Source organism: Rhopalosiphum maidis, chromosome 1 (genome assembly GCF_003676215.2).
Source record: "Rhopalosiphum maidis isolate BTI-1 chromosome 1, ASM367621v3, whole genome shotgun sequence".
Taxonomy (NCBI): domain Eukaryota; kingdom Metazoa; phylum Arthropoda; class Insecta; order Hemiptera; family Aphididae; genus Rhopalosiphum; species Rhopalosiphum maidis.
Window position 1 is genome coordinate 17,525,684 of NC_040877.1, and position 22,155 is coordinate 17,547,838.

At 33.3% G+C, this 22,155-nt stretch overlaps 1 protein-coding gene across 2 annotated transcripts in view; it reads left to right on the forward strand.

The window, feature by feature from the left end:
• LOC113558248 overlaps nt 1–22,155 on the forward strand; it is a 120,057-nt gene that overhangs the window by 57,616 nt on the left and 40,286 nt on the right. For both annotated transcript variants that reach the window (XR_003405611.1, XM_026963729.1), the window contains exon 4: nt 18,764–18,853. Coding sequence is in view for 1 of the 2 variants with exons in the window: in XM_026963729.1 (XP_026819530.1) it covers nt 18,764–18,853 (90 nt within the window). In the remaining variant the exon portion in view is untranslated. The remainder of the gene's footprint in view (nt 1–18,763; nt 18,854–22,155) is intronic.

The window sequence follows — 22,155 nt, forward strand, 5'->3', positions numbered from 1 at the left end:
AAAAAAATGAAAATAAACTTACAACATTTATTAATTTAAAGTATAAAATACATTGTAAGTATATAATTATGAATCATAGTAATATAATATAAGAACCTATCGAGTGTAAATTATTTTCAATTAATAATACAATTATTAGGTACTTACGACGTGCTTTCAGAATGCGTATGAATTATATTTATAAGATAAAAATAAATAAATAAAAAAATGTTAAAACTATTAAAAATGTTTAACTAACGGAAACAATGAAAAATATAAAAAAAAAAAAAATAATACAAAATGAAAAAGGATATAACTATGTAAAAAACCTAGGTAATCATAAATTTAAAAAAAGGTGCAATGAAATTTTCGAAATCGAATTCATAAGTACGTAGTTCAATAGAAACTATTTTTTACAATCAGCTAACAATAATTAGTTTTCCTAAAAGTTCAAACTCGTGCAGTCGTCGTACATTACCATCGGTTGTAAAATAAACGTTGGAAAAAAATTTTAAATCCCCGTCATCCTCGATGTTCCCGTGCCTACTACAATACGTCTATGGTGTATATAAATATAGTTCTCCACGAAACAATCGCCCTGCACATCACGTGAACGGTACAACGCGCGTATAACCTAAGATCCAACTACTGCCAGACAAACGCGCATAAGATTATTTATTCGTTTATATTTGTTTTCCCCTTACCCCCGCATCTCACACGACTGCGTATTATCCGTCCGGGTAGAACCACTTTGCGCCACCGCCGACGTTTTTACATGCCGATATATCACGCGGCGGGTGACGAAGACAACGCGCCGGTTGTACTATAATACGATATTAGCTGGGTGCAATATTATTATTATTATTATTATTATATTATTATATTACGCAAAACGTTGCCGCGCGTGTCCCGACTACCTGCGGCACACCGAGCGCCGTCTCGCGTATTCCCGCGGACGGCCGGGACGGGACGTGTCGGCGCGATTTATCGTCTGCGCCGCCGCTCGAACTGGGCTACGTCCAACAAATGAAATGTGCGCTGCCGTTACCGATGTACACACGTAACATGCGGCTATCGCGCGGTGTGTTCATAATCGTAATGATGATAATGACCGGTGATACGTCGCGCGGGTCGCGAACGTGAAAAACGTCGGTCTACAAACGTCATGCATAAACGATGTATTTATTTCGTCTTTCCCCGTCGTCAAACACTCTGCAGAAGTGTATCTGCCGTGATGTTACACTCGATTCCGTACGCGCAAGGGTTTGCAATAAAACAATGTCGTGCGTTGTAATTTATTGCAAATGTCGATGTCGATAATATAATGGCGTCCTAATGATAGGAAACGATTCCCTATCGGCACTTTTGTCATTGCAACATAATGTTGTTTAAATCAATCGGTTCGATTCGAAACCGCTAAACAACTTCCTTCTTTTAATCGCTCGTTTTTCTCTATTATTATATAATCGCATTTTATCGCACCTATTAAGTTCCTAATAATCAAAAACAAATTATCGCACATTTGTGCGTTTGTGTCGGTGCGCACGTTGATTTTTCGTTTGGTCATAGACACCACTAACGAAAAAAATTCCTTATGGGCAAATACGGTTTTTCGGGTCAGCTAAAATCACACAATCTCGCCTTACAACTGATACTTGCGGTTATCTCTTTCCAGATGTCCAGACTCTACACATAAAACTTCTTCTGTTTGGTCTGCCAGTCTCTCGATAGTCTGGTCTTAAAAATTGATCGAACAAATAATATTTAAATACATTCACCGTTGCGTTTTACACTTGTCGATGATTTAAATTATTAACTCGGTGAATGGTTTAATGGATTTTTTTTCACCATGTTCATTACTGTTTCATCGATGTTCGTATATAAATGTATATATATATATTAGAAATAAGCACGATAAACGAAGAGCGCACCAAAATTAGTCCGAACACTCAGTGAGTACCGAAAACTTATATGACTGGCATATCTATACATTTGTATCTATTATACGTCTTACTAATGGCGTGATGCGCATTACGATTTTCGTCGCGTAAAAATGTTGTTTTTGTTTTTATCGAATTTGTTCACGATTTAAAACGAAACCATTAGGCGACTCGGACGTATAATATAATAATATAAATCGGGTCTATAACGATCATCGCGTGTGCAGCGTATATTATTATTATTATTATTATTATGTCGCTGTTATAATAATAATAACGTTTATTATAAGCGAGTCTCGACGTGAAAACTGGATATCGTTTTGTCTGGTCGCGTACGCGCGCGAAATATATCGCGGTCGTCGTCAAGTGGTTGCTGCATTAATCCGTTTGTTTACGCAAATTACTGCGGACGCGAAAATATAATATAGATACACCAGTACACACGCTCGGGTACTTTGACCCCTGATCGCGCATCACAACGCGGCGCGCGCTCGCGGACATCGTTTCGGAAACCGACGACGACCCCGACGACGACGACGACGACGACGACGACGATGACGATGACCACTTTACCACCGCCGCCGCCGCCGCCGTTTCATCGGCCATTATTTAAGGCGCGTTTGCTCAGCCGGCATGAGGCCTATATTATCTGATTTCTCGCCCGAGCGAATTCTTAGCGCTAAAAATAAATGCTGCGGATTAAAAATCGCGATCGCAGAGCGGCACTCGTATATACCACCTAACTATTATATACCTATACGTTAACGTGCAATAATAAACATTATTTTACTGCGTTCGACCGACGACGACGACGGTGCGCTTCTTCTCTTGACGCGCTCGGCATCGATTACACAGACGACGGCGGTGCGTTGACGGGTGAATGGACAACGACGACGACGACGAGCAGTCCGGCGGCGGCCCGCGGAATACCTGTACCTATATATACCTTGTATATTATAATAGTGCGTGCGAGCCCGGGGATTGTGTAGGCAGGAACTCTCGGTTTGGCACTCGTACGCATTTTACGATTGTAAAATTCAATCAGTTCTCTCGTCCGGCGCGGTACACGATATTATATATAGGTATCGGTGGTAGCGGGTAACGGATTCTCTCTCGACGCGAGACGACCGGCCGCCATAAATCGGCAACAAAAACGACGACGACGACGGCGCGACGCGTTTAATGTGTATAATATACATTTTATATTATAATGCGTGCGATCCATTTATATACTTCGCTTAAATTGCCGACCGCCGATCTATGGCATTCGTCTCAGGGCGTGACATTACTTATATATATATATATTACGTACCACTAGTATAATAACTTATTATTATTTTTCAAATTACAGAGAGTCTCTGTAATCGACCTTTGGGTTTCTTTTTATAATTATTATTTTTTTTTTTTATCTTCTTTTTTAATTTTGCCTTTTCCAAAGAAAGAATGAAAACGATATTTAAGTCACTCCGAATAATACAATAAGTCTTTAATATCGTTTTTATAAAATGTAATGAAACGTCATAGTATGATGAATATTTTGATGGACAAGCAATATCGCAAATTTTTGATTAATCTAATATTGTTATTAATAATATGATTAATCAGGGTTCTCCTTAACGTACATAGGTATTAGATACTATATACAGTTATAAATTATGTTTGAGTTTCTGATGTCACCAACTCGCAACCACCTGTATGCGTATACGCACGATGGAAGAACCTAACTGCGGTGATGACGCGACATAACAACAATGAACCGCTGGATAATTACAGGTCGGACGACTGTTTAACGAAATAACATAACGTAATGTATTATTATAATGTATTGACGCGAGTTTGCGTGGTGGTCTTTCGAAACTGATTTCCAACCGTAACAACGCATCGTGTCATCATATTTTAACAAACGTTTCGGCGCGTAGGTAAGACGAATATTGTTATTGGAAACGATAATTGTCGGTTCCGAAAATATCGGAGAGGCGCGTCGTATTTCCTCGACATTACAATATATTATGTGCGCATGTTCGATATCCTCTGGGCTCGTGGATTGAACGTGGGACTCGACCGATCGTTGCATCGTAACTAAACTTATATATTTTCAGTATTGGTTGGAGGATACAATACCCCCCTCCCCCATCATTGACTAGAAGCTTAAGTCATGTTAACGCTAATTATTATTAGATTATAATATGTACCTTATATAATAAAACATGTTTCAGTAATTTAAATTTGTTTAGCGGTAGTTTAAAACGGAATGTGTTATTTATTATGCTACTGAACATGAATGGCTTTTTTCCGAATCGATAATAAATTATTACCACAACATGCATGCAGTAATATCTTTCCGTAATCCAGTCGATAGATACGACTATTGAAAAATTGACACATTTTATAAGGATTTCGTAATTTTTTAGTTTATTATTTGATTTTGTCTGTTTTTAATATCGGATGGTCTGTGACGCATCTAATATCTAATATCTACCGTACCAAGCGTCGACGACGAGGTATCATCATCGTACTCGTATACAATATTATAATATACACTGCCGCAGCAACTATAATAATATTATATAGGTACATTACTATATCTCAAGGTTATTTTCAAAATTAATATTGTTCTTCGACTGAACAGAAATTATATATATATACATACATATGTATTTATGTGTGTGTGTGTGTGTGTGTGTACTCGTGATGATACGTGTATATAATCATTATTAGCGAAATCTATCAAGACGTCCGGCTGTTTATAACATAATTATTATTATTATTGGGTATTCCGAGTAGGTTTTTTTTCATTTATTACAACTTCCCATTAAAATATGGATATAGTAATTATGCCATGTACATAGGACGACCAAACGACATAACTATAGTATTTAAAGGTTTATTTCTCCTACTCATCTCGGTGTTGAAATGTTGAAAAAAAGATCTGTTAAAACCTAGTTATGCCACCACCTCCGTCGAATTTTGAATTAATATCAATAAAAGTGTATACTATAAATTTTCTTTCAAGTGGTACGTGAAAACTTTCAATACCTTCAAAAAGGTTAATGGTCACTGAACTAGGGCACCAATAATATTTCTTATGGCACTGTGTAAATGAAAAATTACTGCGTAAGTTTAATATAAAAATGTATATTTACAGCATGTACACAATATATAATAACATCATATTTATCTATTCATTTTAAAATATTTTTTAATAATAAGTTTTTACATAGGTACATTAAAGCTGTATAAAAAATGTGTCTTCAATAATTGACGAATTGACTTTAAAAATTAAATCTTGCAGTCCCTAAAATTGTTGAGTAAACACATATGAATGTAGCTGTAACACGTATTATTAAAATCGCATAATCTTAAAATATATTATATGTAAAATTAGTATTTACAAACGGCTAATCTCAGAAAATAATGAACCGATTCCAATATATGTTATTGTATCAATAGATTACCTGACATTCGGTGGATGTTCTTATTTAACTAGTATAAGAACACGTCAGACGTGAATTACGTTCTAAAAGTTTTGCTTAGCCACTTTTGCTTTTACACTAGCCGATTAGCCATACGTTTCTATATGATATATTTTTCTTGTGTTTATTCGTTACGATAATCCGGTCGAAGTCGGCAGGTTATGCGGCTAGTGTAATTACACATAAACGGGAGGCCGTTTGTTTGATTTTTTACTTATAAACTTTAATCACACACATTCGCCCATCACCCACCACCCGTTTATCGTCAGACGAAAAACCGGCGTGTACGCGTACCCATTGCCCACGCCATGGCGGGTCCCCGGGACGTCCGCAGCCGTGGCTGTGCCATATATAATATAGTGATTGAATGCGCGCGCGCGCGCTCATTTCTCGTCCACGATCGATGGCCACTCGCCGATCCGAGCGGCGGCCGGTCGTTAAACGCGCTCGTCCGCGTCTTATCTACCCGGCTCATCGGTTCGCGCGCGTTATTGTCCGGCGGCGGCGAATAAAATGTGGTGGTAAATAGTAACGGGGCCGCCGCTGCCGCGAAGAGGACAGTACAATTACAATCGGCCGCTGTGTCCGTCAACATCCGTCGATGGTGAGAGGAGAAGAGTGGAAATAAAAAACACGCGCGCCGCCGCCGCCGCCGCCGCCGCATTCGTCGTCGTCGGGTTGTCCGTCAAACGGTCGACGACGTGGTGTGGCCCGCGGCCATCTGTATAGAAGTTTTCGCGCGCAAATTAGCGTAGGTATATATTATACTTGCACAGGGTGTGTATAAAATATCAACACAAACACCTGACGTGTATTGTAATTCCTATTTAATATTATGTAAAATCGTCAGATCTCCGTGCAGATACGCCCTCCAGTCATATAATATATACAGGGTGATTCACTAAGTATATTATGCACATACATAATATTTCTATTTAAAAAGGTAACGTATTCAAATTGTGATTTTTGGAATTGTTCTGCTATTCAAGGAGAATTTCAAATGACAACCCGTGTTTAATGCACAAAGTCAATATCTCAAAAATTTGTCCTTCGATATTTTTTGATTTTGATACGTCAACATTTTCAGAAACATTACCCGCCAAATAATTAACAGTAGTAAAGGGGCATTCTTGTTTGAAAACTAGACATTTTTATCTTCGCGAAACACTCCTTAGGTTGTAAAAATGCACAAGAGTTTGAGGAAAAGCGCTAAAAGTGAGTTTAAAAATTCCAAAGATCAGATTTTGAATTCCTAAGCTCTTTATTAAAGAATAAAAAAGGGCGAGCATATTATATTCATTGAATTATCCTGTTTATATAAATACTCAGCTATAATATGCGTATATAATAATACGCGAGTGCGCTTAAAAATCGCTAATATACGAACGTATCTACACTCTACAACCATATACGTGCAAAAAAAAAAAAAAAACGGAATACCGTTCGGTATAAACGCGTGAAGTCTTTTTATCTTATACAACATAGGTACTCTGCGTGTGTATTGTTGTTGTTGTTGTCGTCGTATACAGGTATATATTATAGTCAAAATAATAAACGGCCACCGATAAATCTAAACGAAATCGGATCGTATATGTGTGCGCGCGAGTGTGCGAGTGAGAGGTATACTCTATAGATATATAACACATACTACGCCGCAGATGTTTTTCCGGATCGATAGGTATCGTCGTCGTTGTCTTCGGCGCGTTTTTTTTTTTTTTGCGGTCCTCGACAAGCGGGCGCGCGCGCCACCGATATATAGACGTTTCATACATTATATTATATACCTATATATATATTCAAATGTATAAGACGTACGCGGGGAAGTAGTATATATTATATTGTTTCACCCACAATAACAATTTATGGATCGATCTGGTTTACGAGCGCCTCAGGCTGGTACGTACACGTACATATGGGTTTGGGTATGCACCGAGTTATATGTATATATACATATTATATATATTATATACGTGAAGGCAGATCCGCATATCTTTATAGCGGTTCGCGTCGGATTCTTCTTCGGCCCGAGGTGTACGCGCACATAAAATATATACAATCCTATATATAATACGATGTTATTATTGTTTTTGTTGTTGTTTGTATATTATCCGGAGAAGTGTACAGCAGTGCAATTATGGCACAGATAACTTCCGTAAAATCTATAGCGTATTGGTTAGTATACTTAGTACACTGTATGGAGGTGATTATTTTACCAGGCTTGAAAAGTAAATCGAACGAAAAAAAAACATAAGTCACTTGACAACGATTTAATAATATTATTGAAAGAGAAAAAAAATCATACCTTTCAAAATATACTTCTTGTTGTTCACTTACTATATATACATAATGTTATATTTACATATATGCACAATGAACATATTTTCATATTGGTTATATATATTGTAGATACTTATTATCTTCTTATTGGCTGGTACCGTAGAGTAGGTACAGACTGTATAGTAGGTATTATGACCGCCGCATAGTGCTATGCAGTAATTGCTTACATTATGTTATAATAATAAATGTTTGAATTCCATATTAGTTTATATTTTATTTTCGATTTTTTTTTTTTTATTATTATTTTACCACGGGAAAAACATTTTTTTGTTCAATTACTTTCCGATATAAAACAACAGTATTGATTATAATGCAATAATATTCCGTTTAATATAATCCGTTAGGTATGTTGACATAGGTAACTTGTTTTTTTTTTTAACAACTGCAGTCATATATACTTATAATAAGGTTCGTTTTTTAATTCATGTTTATATACTTTTGCCCCTTTGAAAAGTACATGTATACGACGTACGTACATATAATAGTTAGGTATATACACATATTATACTTGGCAAACACGATTTTCAAGCGCAGACGATTAGGTATATACGTCAATAACGGTCGACCGTTAACCATGTCGCAGTCGTTAAAAAATACAATTTACGATGTGCACACGGATAAAACACAAGGTTCTTGTATACGCGCGTAAGTATTTGCTAAGAGAAATGGCGAAAAATAAATACTTTATTCTTGTTATGTTATGGAATAAAAAGAAGAGATAACGTTTCGTATAATGCAATATAAACGCGAACGGACGATGTTCGTAAAATATAATATAAATATCGAGATTACGCAAGCCGATTATTATGGTTTCTGTGTACTACTGAAATCAACGGCAGTACGTTTACGGAAGTCGTCTAGCAAACGACTAATGGTAATAATATATTATGTTCCCAATGTAACCATAAACATTATTTTACCTGATTAAATGCGAAGATGGACTGCATAAGATGATGAGTGGGTTTTTATTTATATTATTATCTAATATGTACATAATAATATACATTTTTATATTATTATTGTTAATTATAATGTACATGTTGGTACAATACGTTATTTACGGTACATGAAAATCGTACTAATACGATATTTGGTTTTCACAATGAGAGCTTGAAAATTAAAATCATTCGTTTAAAATACATTTCTCACTATAATCGCGTGTTCGACTTACGGATACAAAACACAGAAAGAGGACACGCGTGAACCTCCCTGTCTGCAATGCACAGCTAGTGCAGTGCATTATATGTGTGCATATTATATAGAGTGCATCGCGATTGCAGCAGCAGCGCCACCGCCGCCACCGGTGGGTGGATACAGTTCTCACGGTTCTGGATTTATGTACCGGGCAGAAGAACACGACACACAACCGACGACGACGACGACGACGAAGACGACGACGCTGCGGGTCGTTATTCATTTTTTTTCCCGCACCGCCCCCAATGACCGGCTTGCAGCCGTAGGTTAGATACATGTAATATTATTATATACCAGCGTATACGTCTTGTATACATACATATTATTATAATACTAGGTGAGGTGATTTTTTTTTTTTAAATGAGACACTCGTATTCACAGACAATCTTAATGTATATACCTACATTTTTTAATTTTAAGTAATAATAAAATATAAATTGTGACATTGCCGCTGTATGTTTTTCCAAAAATCATAATGTTTTTACGTTAAAAAAATGTTTTTGCGGAAAATACCCAAACTGCTTATAGCTACTGTGAATTTATAATTGACAGTTTCATTATTTTAAACATTATTATGTTTTTACGTTTGATACTAGCTGAAAAATAATAATAATAATTTGACATTTACATACATTTAACGCTATATAGATTTAAAATAGTATGCAAGACATGATAACTATAAGTAATTAAATGTAATAAGATGCAAGAAAAATCAATACTCTATGTTTTTTAGTACTTCATCAGTTCGCCATGATTTTATAAAAAATATATTTAAACCCACTGTCGTTTATATATTAGATTATTCTACTTCGCCATCTAACACGACTCTCATCCTTGAAACTCTGTCAAAATAGTGTAATACCAAATGCGCTTTAAAAAATAATACATTATAACGTGTGGAATGATTTCTTACTATAATGCAGTTATGTATAGTATAGATAACTATGGGATTAGTACTATGCACACATATTTAGCCGACTGCGATAATATATATGTGTAATATTGGTGGTGTAATTTAAGTGTTGCTAGTGTAGCATTAGCAACACCAAAAATATTCAAGTTTATAAATTTTAAAATGTAAGATATATTATTTATTAATCTATAAATGTATTATTTTTTCTATGATAGTTACACCTACTTAATATTATCTATACTTAGTTCAGAATTATAGCTTTCGGCAATATTTTGTTAATAATTTTTTTCTTAATATAAAGATTATTTTACACTTGTGTTATACACGAGAAGATTGAGAAAAATTAATGACAAAAGCAAAGGATTGGATAGCTATTAAAACAAATTACGCTATTAGGTTTAGGTAATATATTATATTATAAGCATATGTATATGTATCGTGACGGCATTCTATAAAATATAATTCAATGTGTACAGATTTGTCGTCTACAATAATAATATGGACAGGCAGCCTTTTTTAAAAAAAAAAAAAAACTTCTAACGGAGACGACCCGTGAACGTGTGTTTATTGGAAAACCTTGTATTGAGCTGGCGCACGCCTCGCGACACCTTGTACGGCGCGTATACCGAAACCGAGCAGCCGCCGATGATAAACCGCGTAGGTACGCAGATTCGTTATCGCTGCCGCGACAGAATGAGCGAGGAGGACACTATACCGCCTGCACTGGTGCAACGTTGATGTAAGCGAAGCGGTAACGATCTTCACAAACATTTATTATTATTATAAGAACCATCCATATAAACATTGCCGTGTCGCGAAACTTAACGAATATTCCCCGAGGCAACTATACTAGTCCATGAGACCGCGGTACATGGCAAATTGCAGGCATTGAGTTCCACGTGTTTACCTTAAAACTCGTTATAACTCGCGTTTCACTGTTTATACTTTATATTTTGTACTATGTAGCTACAATTTTGCTAATATTTTACCCAAATTCACCCGGGTTAAAATGAATCTACCTTTCTATCGTTTATATTACTCTTCTATTGAAATTCTATGAGTATTGAGTATAATACAAACACAATTGGTCAATTAAAATGATTAATTTCATCATCACATTTGTTAATTCTTAAATTTAGACATATTTTTATTAATATAAATCCAATGACAATATTGTTTGATTTGTCTTTATGGTGTGTTTACATCAAAATATTTCCAAACTTGATATAGCCAACCATGATTGCAAAATCATAAAAGTAATCGTTGTATCTAATTGTGTTCATAAGTATTTGATTTTAAAATGACATTTCCCGTTTAAAACCATATTTGAAGAATATGTTTTTGAACAATGAAGGCGAGTACTATGATATTATGATTAAATAATGGTGATATATTATTTTTTTTAATATTTAGAAAACATTTTAAAATTATTATCATTAATGCTACAGTATTTTTAATGATTACTCAATTTATTATGCAATTATGCAATAAAATAGATTTTAAATTTTATTAAACTGAAACAATTTAATTTACGTAATCCCTCCCTCAAAAACACCACTGCAATTACCTCAGAAGTATCTTCACATGCGCGAGTCACGATAATTATTCGTTTAAAAAACCGCTTATAGTATAATATGTGCATGCGCAAGTACCTATAATATACATACATAGGTAGGTACGACGCGTCTCAAGAAAAATATTGAATACAAAAAATAATAATAACAATAATCTCAATATGAAATTATAACACTATCGACCGGTCATCATAGTACCAATATAATATTATAATATACTTGGTATATGGTATAATATTATTGTGCTTACCGCTATAGCTGTAGATAATATTTTATACAGGTATAGGTATAGGTACGTTCGCGCGCGCAGCTTGGTGTACTTATACCGTGTACATTGATCGCGCAAGTACCTTCGTACGTTCATTATTATTATGATTATTACGCTAATTATATATATAACTCTTTGACACTGGCACCGCTAACCGGTTCGTAGAGAAAATTCTTTTTTTCTCACTAATAGTTTTTATTTTAATTTCAATTTTATTACTTTTACTGGTTTATATCTAACAAACCTCTTACATAGGTTATTACTTAGCCCGTGATCCACACCGTATGTTTTCTTTCATTTTGAAAAATATTATTATATATCTACCTACGACAATATTGTCATTACGTCGTTGTATACTGCCGTACACATGTATTGTTTAGGAGTAGTGCACGGTTAATATTGTTACAGCATTACAGTTTAACGCTCTATAGTCTATAGGTTATAATATATGTGTTGTAAGTTATTCTAGTGCGACATAATTATATGATTGTATGTCGAGAAAATATTATATTCGATGAATTTATAAAAATAATTATTCATTTTAAGTGTATATAATAGGTAAAAGACCAACAATACAGATAAGACTATTGGAAATCAGGAAAATATTTGGATTTAACATAACAATACAAACAAATGTGTAAAAATACTATAATATAAAATGTTTTTGTATATTATTCAGTATTCCATATCACCATTTAGGTATGAATTTAAAAATGACGCGTAAGGGTGAAAATAAAACAGAAATTTATTGCCAAAAGTTTATTACCCAATAAAGATTCTTAGAGTTGGACAGTTTTCTTAGAAATAATTTGTTCTGTGTTGGTATTTAAAATGTGGAAGTATAGAGCGGTTATTGTAAGTATAGGGGTGTTAAAAGATATGCATGTATCATGCTGTTAATAAAATATATTAACTATATAATATATGTAAATAAAAATTGTATAGTCAGTGATCGCGTACGAGTATTATATACATTTACACATAAAATGCATTATCATATAATAGGTTTTTTTACTTAATATGAATTTAATATACCTACCGATTGGGTGTGCGTGACAAGTGTTCTTTTACGCAATATGTCATGTCTGTAATCGGTTCGTGTTCAACAATTATTATACCGATATCGGTTAAAACTAAATACCCAATTATCCTCGTTATAAAATTATTTTATAATGTCGTCTGCGGCCATAGTTAAGCTGTAGTGGCGCTAGGACAGCAATGTATACATATAATAATACCTATATAATATATATAGTCTTAAAGAAGCCTCGTGGTCATTTGTTTTTGTTATGTTTAAGTATATATATATATATATATATCAAAGTCTATACATATGCGGTGGCGGTGGTTGTTAAAATGTTTTCCCCCGATCTTTCGCTCGGGTCATAAATCGTTCGACCACGAGCTAAACTCATCATCGCGCACGCTCATTAAAAAAAAAAAAATAAATAAATAAAACAAAAAACAAAGACGAATAACGAGCAGTGGATAAGATAAAACAAACAGAGACGGTCATGCCGTATATATATATAGGCGTATTTACACCAAGAGACAGAGAGAAAGACTCAAAGAGTATACCTATAAGATCTGTTCGCAATAAACTACACGTTAATGGGTTGGCAATTAAACGGACCTTTTTCTAAAAGGGGTCACCTGCGATACGACCCCGGAGGTGTTTTCCTCCGCAACACGCGCGCGCTCGGTGTGATTTACGGGTATTGTCCGGGGCCGAGTCCCGCTGCGGGGCGCAAACCAACTATTATTGGCCGATTTATATGTTAGCTCAGCACTGCAATATAATAATAACAATAATAATGTATAATATATAATATGTATATTGTATATATATATATATAGTTCAAAGTTCGCAGGCACGCGACTATTACATACATATTGTCAGTCGCGACGGCACATATTACAATATATATATATATATATATATATATATATATATATGTATAATATATAAATTACGTGTGCGAGTATATTATAATAATAATAATGGTAATGTGTATGAGAGGCGCTCTGCTTATTATTATTATTATTATTATTATCGTCGTCGTCGTTGTTACAAGACACGCGGCCGCCCCGAGTGACGCGCAGGCGACCATCAATCATACGTCATGTGCGCGGCCGCGATGTCAAAACGTCGTCATCGTCACCGCCGAGACCGCGGAGCGCGCGTGCTCGCTATAATACACCGTGTAGTATAATAGTAATGATAACAGTGGATAATACTTTTGGCCGGTTAATTCGGAAAAGATTATTATCCGTCCGGTCGTATATATAAGAGAAAACAATCCGGCCCCACGTCCAATTCGACATTCGGTCCGCGGTGTGTAACATATATCTGTACCCGATACTGCGACCGATCGCCAATGTCAGACGCGGCGCGGTATCATATTAATAATGATTTTTATTTTTATTTTCTGCTAGTTATTCCTATTATATCTCGGGCAATAAATTATGCATTGATATGTCGATACCTAAGTAACTAATATGAAAAATTATTAATGAAAGTTATAGGATAGAGAATCATTTAGAACGGACAAATAAAGGGAAATTAGTAGGCTGATAAGCTAGTGAATTTTTGTTTGACACATGATTTTTTATGGTATGGGATGGAATATGGAATCATGGTTGATGAAACCATAGGAAACGTTTATTTTTAAGGTTTAACTGTGAGAAAAAAATAATGTTGCTTGTCGGGGATTAATTGAAACTTTTACAAACATGGGTAGTCTGTATAATTGGCGGGATACCCGTAAGGACATAATATTAGAGCACAGTTGGACGGTAATTTATGCGATTTAGAATGATGTAAAAACGTAAATATACCTACGCCATAACTTTATCACCGCTAATGAACACTAATTCATATTATTTTCAGTTTTTCAGTTTACAAATCGTTTTTATTAATAATTATTTATTAAATAATGCATAAAAACGTTGCAGTTGCAAGCTGATGGTCATCATCGCTTGCAATGATAGTGCCACATATAATAATACTATAACCATCGTACAAAATTTACACTTTTTTTTCAATTTGCCGCAACGAACAGAGTAGATTGTAGGAGCATTTAATACGAAATTAGTACGAGCGTGTGATATAACGTTTTTCTCCGCGTGTATCATGCCGGCATTCGTCGTTGCGTAGGTATATATATATATATATATCGTATAGATACGGTAACGTAAAGAAACGGAGGAGTTAAATAAAAACCGGCAAATATATATTATTATAAAAATACAAAAACACGGGTCCGGCTGGCGCAATTCCAACGATAAGATATATTGTAGGAATATTGCGCGCGCGCGATCGTCAATAAGGTGTCCACCGCCGCAAGTATGTACTTTTATACATATGTATAATTGTATTATAGGTACTGTACATATTATTTCGATCTGGTTTGAATTTTTTTTCGTTTTCTGTCGTCGTAAAAATTCTAACTCAATAATGCGATGTATTATATTTAGTGTTTGAAAATGTCATGATAAATAATGTATGAAATAAATAATTCAGTATTTTAATAAAATTTGTTTTATTTTTTAAAAAAGTTTTATTTCTACGAACATTTGTCATTTTGTTTTTAAATATATGATTTACCAAAGCCTATACAGAATTAAATAGTTAATTATATATTTTAATATTTATATAGTTAGAATGATTTATAAAACAATAAATAAATAAATTATAATATAATATCGTTTTATAAATTTATCAAAGTCATAAGTTTATCTATTTCAATGTCTGAATTCTGTTATTTTTCGTTTTCCAAGTTAACACTACGACTAAACACTCTAATGAGTATTGATTTCATATTCAATTTCTGGTAGAAGTTACGTAGTTCATTATCACTATCTAGTTCATCAATTTCTTTTATTAGTTTTTTTAAAATAATCTTACTGGGCATGTGGTGGATTCTCATAATTATTAAATATTAATATCAATGATTAATACTACAATTTATGGAATACATTTTTATTGAATAATAAATAATTATCATCAATATTTGTATTAAAAAAATGCAATGTTTCACGTTTTTGTCAAATATTTTAGACTTCAAACATTAATCATATTATCTATAGTTCTTTATGATATTGGTATGTAGTACAACAGCATAGGGTAACAGTCACCGAATAAAAAGGAATACAAAAACCGTTTACGGCGTGAATCTACTTGACTCAATTGATGTATCGGATTTGTTCCATTGATTTATCGCGCTTGCCGATGTCGGAAAGCAACGTAAACGTAATATAATCTCATTACGTAGGCGGGGGACTCCTCGCGCGGGGGTCGACGATTAAAAATGGGATAGATCCGTGTGCGCGATACCGTTCCTCGGTCGTATAATATTATTTCTCTTCATATATTTTCTCGCTTTGTATAAGTATAGCCCCCCCTCAGTGGGTCAGAAGGACACAAGTTCGTTTTATCACCGCGCCGTTTGCATATTATTAAATATATGATTTAAAATATTTTATAATATCATCATAATAATTATTATTTCTATACAAATTATTATTATATAGGTAGGATATTATTGTAATTATTTTTACGGCGACATGCAGAAAATTCCCCGAGAGGTTCTTGCGGCGCGCGCATCATACATAATATACACACATATTATTATCACAATATTATTAACTAAACCTACCAACTAGGTATATAGTATACGGGTAGTGTACTATATTATATACAAACCTACACCATGTATACGACGAAAGTGGTCTGACCGCTTCAATTCACCTTCGCCGTCGGACCTGTCAAGTCTATATCCTAACCGTACTTATATATATATATTTAATATTTATATACATATACCATATATCATTACGTATTATCTTACTTGTGTATACATATATTATATTATGTATGAAGATGATCCGAAAATGAGACGTCTCCACAACGAGACTATACGATTCTTAAGGACCATGTAGACCGTTCAACGCTATTATATTAAATATATATATATATAAATAGTTAGGTGCACGGTCGTTGGTCTTCAAATTATTTCAGTGCACACATATATACATATTTACGCATATATAATATATATGTACACGATTCTGAAGTCCTTTTAGTATGATGCTATATAAACGCTATAAAAAAATTAACGGGTTTTTTTTTCCTTATCTTACGTGTGATCTTCAAGTTTTAAAAACAGATTTGCGTAAAACGGTTAACACTTTTTTACATAAATGTACCGTACGCGAGTGGATAAACTATTATATAATTAAATAACTCACGGACATTTTCATCAATATTTAATAGCAGTCGAAATATATTAATAGATACATCCTACGCACTGTTAGTTGAGGCTCGTTTGCTGCAGTTTAGTCCAATGTGTATTACATTAAAAAAAATTATAAAAACGTTTTTTTATACAACGCACGTTTTGATTTGTAGTATTTTAGCTCCTTTAAAATCATCTGCCAAATTTAAAGAAATTATACAAGAAGTATACCTGCAGATACGTATTATTAATTAACTATATTTAATAAATATATAAGAATATCATCAGGTACCAACCGGTATCGATAATTTTTTATTTTTATTATAATACTAACAATATTACTAATACATAATCCTATAAATAAATCAAATAATAATGAATATCTATACTTTTTATTCATTTATTACAATAAGATACCCATGGTCTAATTTATCTACATCTGCAAATATATTAATATTCTACAGATTTTATAATTTTAATTTTTTACTATACATATTTTAAAAAGATATGAATTGATACTAAAAGACTACAGCTTATGATAAAATAATAGTATTTATATGGTTGAATAGTTGGTTATTGTTAATTAAATAATAATAAAATAATGTAGTGATAATATAAGAACTGAAGAAAAATATTAGAATAACAAAGTTTATATAAATAATATTCGAGTAATATTATATATTATAAATAATAATAATAACATTTTATCTGAGATAGCGATATGCTAACTAAAAATGTCATGAGGATGAACTGTTTAATGAAGTTTTGGTGAATGTGTATGTATATACCTAATGATAAATAGAACCTAAAATAATTAACTATGGATATCTTAGGCATAGACTATAGAGTTTAGTGACAAAGAAATAAAATAGGTATATCAAGCTAAATAAATATTTTTATTTCATATTTTATGTTTAGAAAAATCTAAGAATTAAATTCAACCATATTAATATATTATTTTCAGATTTTTAATCTTAATGGTCAATAATCATTATTATTATAATTATTCATGTGATTTTTAATTAATTTAAGTCGTTAGAATCAAATATAAGCTAATTCTGGTTAAAGTTAGTTTGTGTTTTTTTTTTATAGAACCAAATATATCATGAATGTATTTGCAGGCTATTTATAATAAATTAACTTATTTCCAAAGAATAATACTAAAATAATAACTTTTGAAAGTTCTTTGAATAAAAAATCAGCTAGTAAAAAATCAACAAGAAAATGTTAAGTCAAAGTGCAAAGTCTTGAGTTAATATAATAAAATTATAAGACTGTCATCTGTAATAGTAGATTATTATTTTTTATATTTGCATAAATAAATTGTCATGTTTACACTAAAAGTCACAGAAAACGAGATCAAAACAGGAACCTTTTGATATGTATTTACTGTTTTTGAGTGAACCCGATGATTTCTCTGAAAATAAAATAAATTTTTTGATAATATGTTGTAGAATTGAATCCATTACTTATGTCTTTTATTTATCACGATCATGAAGTAAAAAAAAAAAAAGTTTATCCCAGTCATTCTAGTAAAGTAATAAACATTTTCGATTCCTAAACACAAAAATATTGTCCTTGACCGGGAAATTCGACGACCGTGGATAGGTGCAAATGTCTGGGTGACCCCTTGTAATTACTGCTCATGCACCTACCGTATATGGTAAGATTGTGAATAATAAAAAAAAAATAACACGAAAATATACATTACATGACCCGCAGACAATTATAGTGTGCTTACGCACACGTAAATAAATGGTAATTTACATAAAAATGTATACTTTTGATATTTTTTATTATTATTATTATTATTATTTCGTATTTAACGTAGAAAATTACTTTTTTCAGTCGCTCAGCGGGTTCTTGATGATGATGACCCAAAACGGCAAACTCCTATACATATCGGATAACGCCGCCGAATATTTGGGACACTCGATGGTAAGTACCTACCGGTCTATATGCCTAAGCTACGCGTATTATAATATTATCTATATGCAAGTCACATTTCTGTGGTGTATATAGGTTCATATTTCATTATTATATTATTGTTACACGTATAAGCTCTATATTTAATACTTTACAACTTTCTCCCTTAGTCAACCAAACTAGAAACTCTAGATTTTGCAAATGGGTACCAATCATATCTATATCTGTTATATATGCATATTATAGTACGTGTGTCTTTCACAACTATTGACCTTTTGGGTTCAAACCGATATTATAATATACCTATACGCATATATGCATAACACATATATAGTATAAACACTTTAAACGAAAAGGAAAAAAAAATCAATTACCTAATTTCTAGACCGGTCCGATTTCCATGTCCGTACGCATTTAAAAAAATATTAAGAACGAGAACTATACAATAATTATGATTTGAAACAGAAAAAAAATATTGGAAAACGGGTTTTGTGGTCACTGCGAGCCCGTAGGCTCTGCCCGGACGCCCACGCCTTTCACCCGGGCGTACGTACGCGTATTATACGTACATGTGTCGCTAGTTTCGAGATACCAAAACTGCACCAACTTTCCGGAGTAATAATAATATATATTAATGTGCTTTTTTTTCTGTCTGTCTCTGTCTCCGTTGATTCCGTTCTCTGTGCTTCTCGCTCGCTCGCCTCTATTACGACTGTTAATGGAAAAACGGGTATCGATAATTTATTACTGGTAATTTACCAACGGTATTTTTTTATGTATATTATATTTTATCTTTTTGTTTTCACACTGGAAGTTATCTTGTTCGCAATGGCAGCACAGCGACGCGTTCACGCACAAAGTGCGAACGATGACGAAGTAATATTTATAATTTATTTTGACCAACAAGACAAACACATACCCAAGTATTTCTATATTTATATTATATATAATGTGTTTCAATTTTGGCAGTTACACTGTATTATACATGATAAACGTAAATAACAAAATGGGAACTCTAATGATTATTAGAAGTATTTGTATGATTATAAATATTTATAATTTTCGATTAGAAAATCGTAGTGTAAAGCATATAGGGTATGTAAATACGTAATAATAATAAATTAATGTCTATATGATTTTTTTGTAGGTTGTTCCATTAGCTCAAATCGTCCGATCTCTAATAATATTGTTTTACAGATTTGCAACATTGCAAGTCTTTAGGACAAACTCTCGTGGAAGTTTAATTTCGTTTTACTATTACCAGTGTTACCTACGTATACTTTTAAGACCCAGTACACCATGTAACTCTAACGATTGATTTTAAATGACCACCTACGCGAAAATAAAAACAGCCATCGGGTTTCGAATAGTCATAATATAATAACGGGTGCGAGCACTATCTGAGATTGAATATAAAATTGATATTATCAATAGTCAAAAAATATGTGGCTTACCAATTATCACGAAAGTACAACAACGTTACGTCATTACAACACATTCAATTTATAGCGATTTTGATGTTTTACGTGGAGAACATCAATAAAGCAGTAGTACCTACACGATAATATACCATAATACACCGTATATAGGCACGACATATAGTGAGATATTGTTAAATTTTTCAATTAGCATAATAATATCGAACGTCAGAGTCTTATTAGGTTGGTGAAAGTTAATTCATTTTGTTTTTGTTTTTATTTTCGCTTCTCTGAAGCCTATATGAAAAACCATTAAACATTGATTGGGCACTACTTAGAGGATATTAATCCGAAGGCAACCGAAAAACATGCAGCGTGTTTTCCGTTCACTCCTACACATGCATTCGGCCTACTCTTCGATCCTACCGTAAACCGCACGCGCCGACCGACCGAATCGCCTAAAGATATAATAATAATATGATAATATAAATACGCACGTGTGTATTTTTTTATATAATTTAATAATAATATAATTTACCTATAAATTTGTCGTAAAAAATCATTTGAACGAGATAAAATCGGCAGGGTTTTTGACCAGTGTCCTATATAGTGCACTTGTGCACGTATATTATCGTTAACTCATCCGTCATGAAATCCATTTCAAATCCGAAACAATGGTTCTCGATGTGTGATATGGGGAGTAAAGGTACAAATTGTGTATAATCACCTTATTTATGGAAGTCTGTGTGTATGAATTTGTGGCGTATTTGAACATAAAATACGTACATGTATATATATTATAATATAAATGCGTAGAATAAGTCGGCATTACTCGTGTGTTTTATATTATACATGATTGTCAGTGTGTATATTATAATAAATTATATGGAAAAATTTATGAGTAAGTGCAATACACGATATATATTATAATATCGAAAAATATTATGTTTTAATAGCAGACACAATACCTATATATATATATATATATATATATATAATACGAGTATACTACTACGACGCCTTATTTTTTATTTTATCATTATTAATCCATCTGAGCGTTTCCGAGGGGCTTAACGCCGCCCTCTTGTTATCGCACCTCGCTCACACACACACACACCTACTTAACGAGAAAAGCCGGTAACGCGTATTGGCCCGATCGACTTCGATAATAATATTATCAACCACGTATAGTCGCATGTATACGCGTCCCGCACTGTACACGTATTCCGTGGACATGATAGGTGCGATTTTGTGTAGTGTGTTCTTCTTTTTGGTGATTCGATAACACATCAACTAGAAACTAAGCGTTCCGTTTCGTCGACGTAGTTGTAGTTGTTTTTTTCCACCATAATGATAACGTCTATGACGAAGGTATGCAGGCATGCATCCGCTGCAGTGATCTTCGAAAATGTATTATAAATTATAATAATATTATTGACCCGTTTCTCTCCGCACCTCGACGTTCGTTCCCACATTTCGTCGACACTTATCGATGCACACATGATGTTATTGTGATATATCACGCGTACTCCATTTTCTAGTACGTTAAATATTACCTAACGCAAGATATGTATATCGTGCGCACGTGTTCAATTAATATTATGTATTATTAGATTCACGATAAAAAAAAATAGGTATATATGTTTTGGTTGCAAAAATTCGGTTTATATGATAAAGTTTAGACAGTTATATGTGCCTGCCTAAATCATATTATACGGTGGTGAGCTGCGCTGTGAAAATTTCATGTGCCATATATATAACGTAATTTTATTCTATTAAATGATAATAAACTCTATTATCTCGCATGATCTACATTTAAAACGGCACTAAAAAATAATTTGTTTAACGACCAATAATTCGCATTTGTAGGTCACGCTGCGTATATTATATATGTAC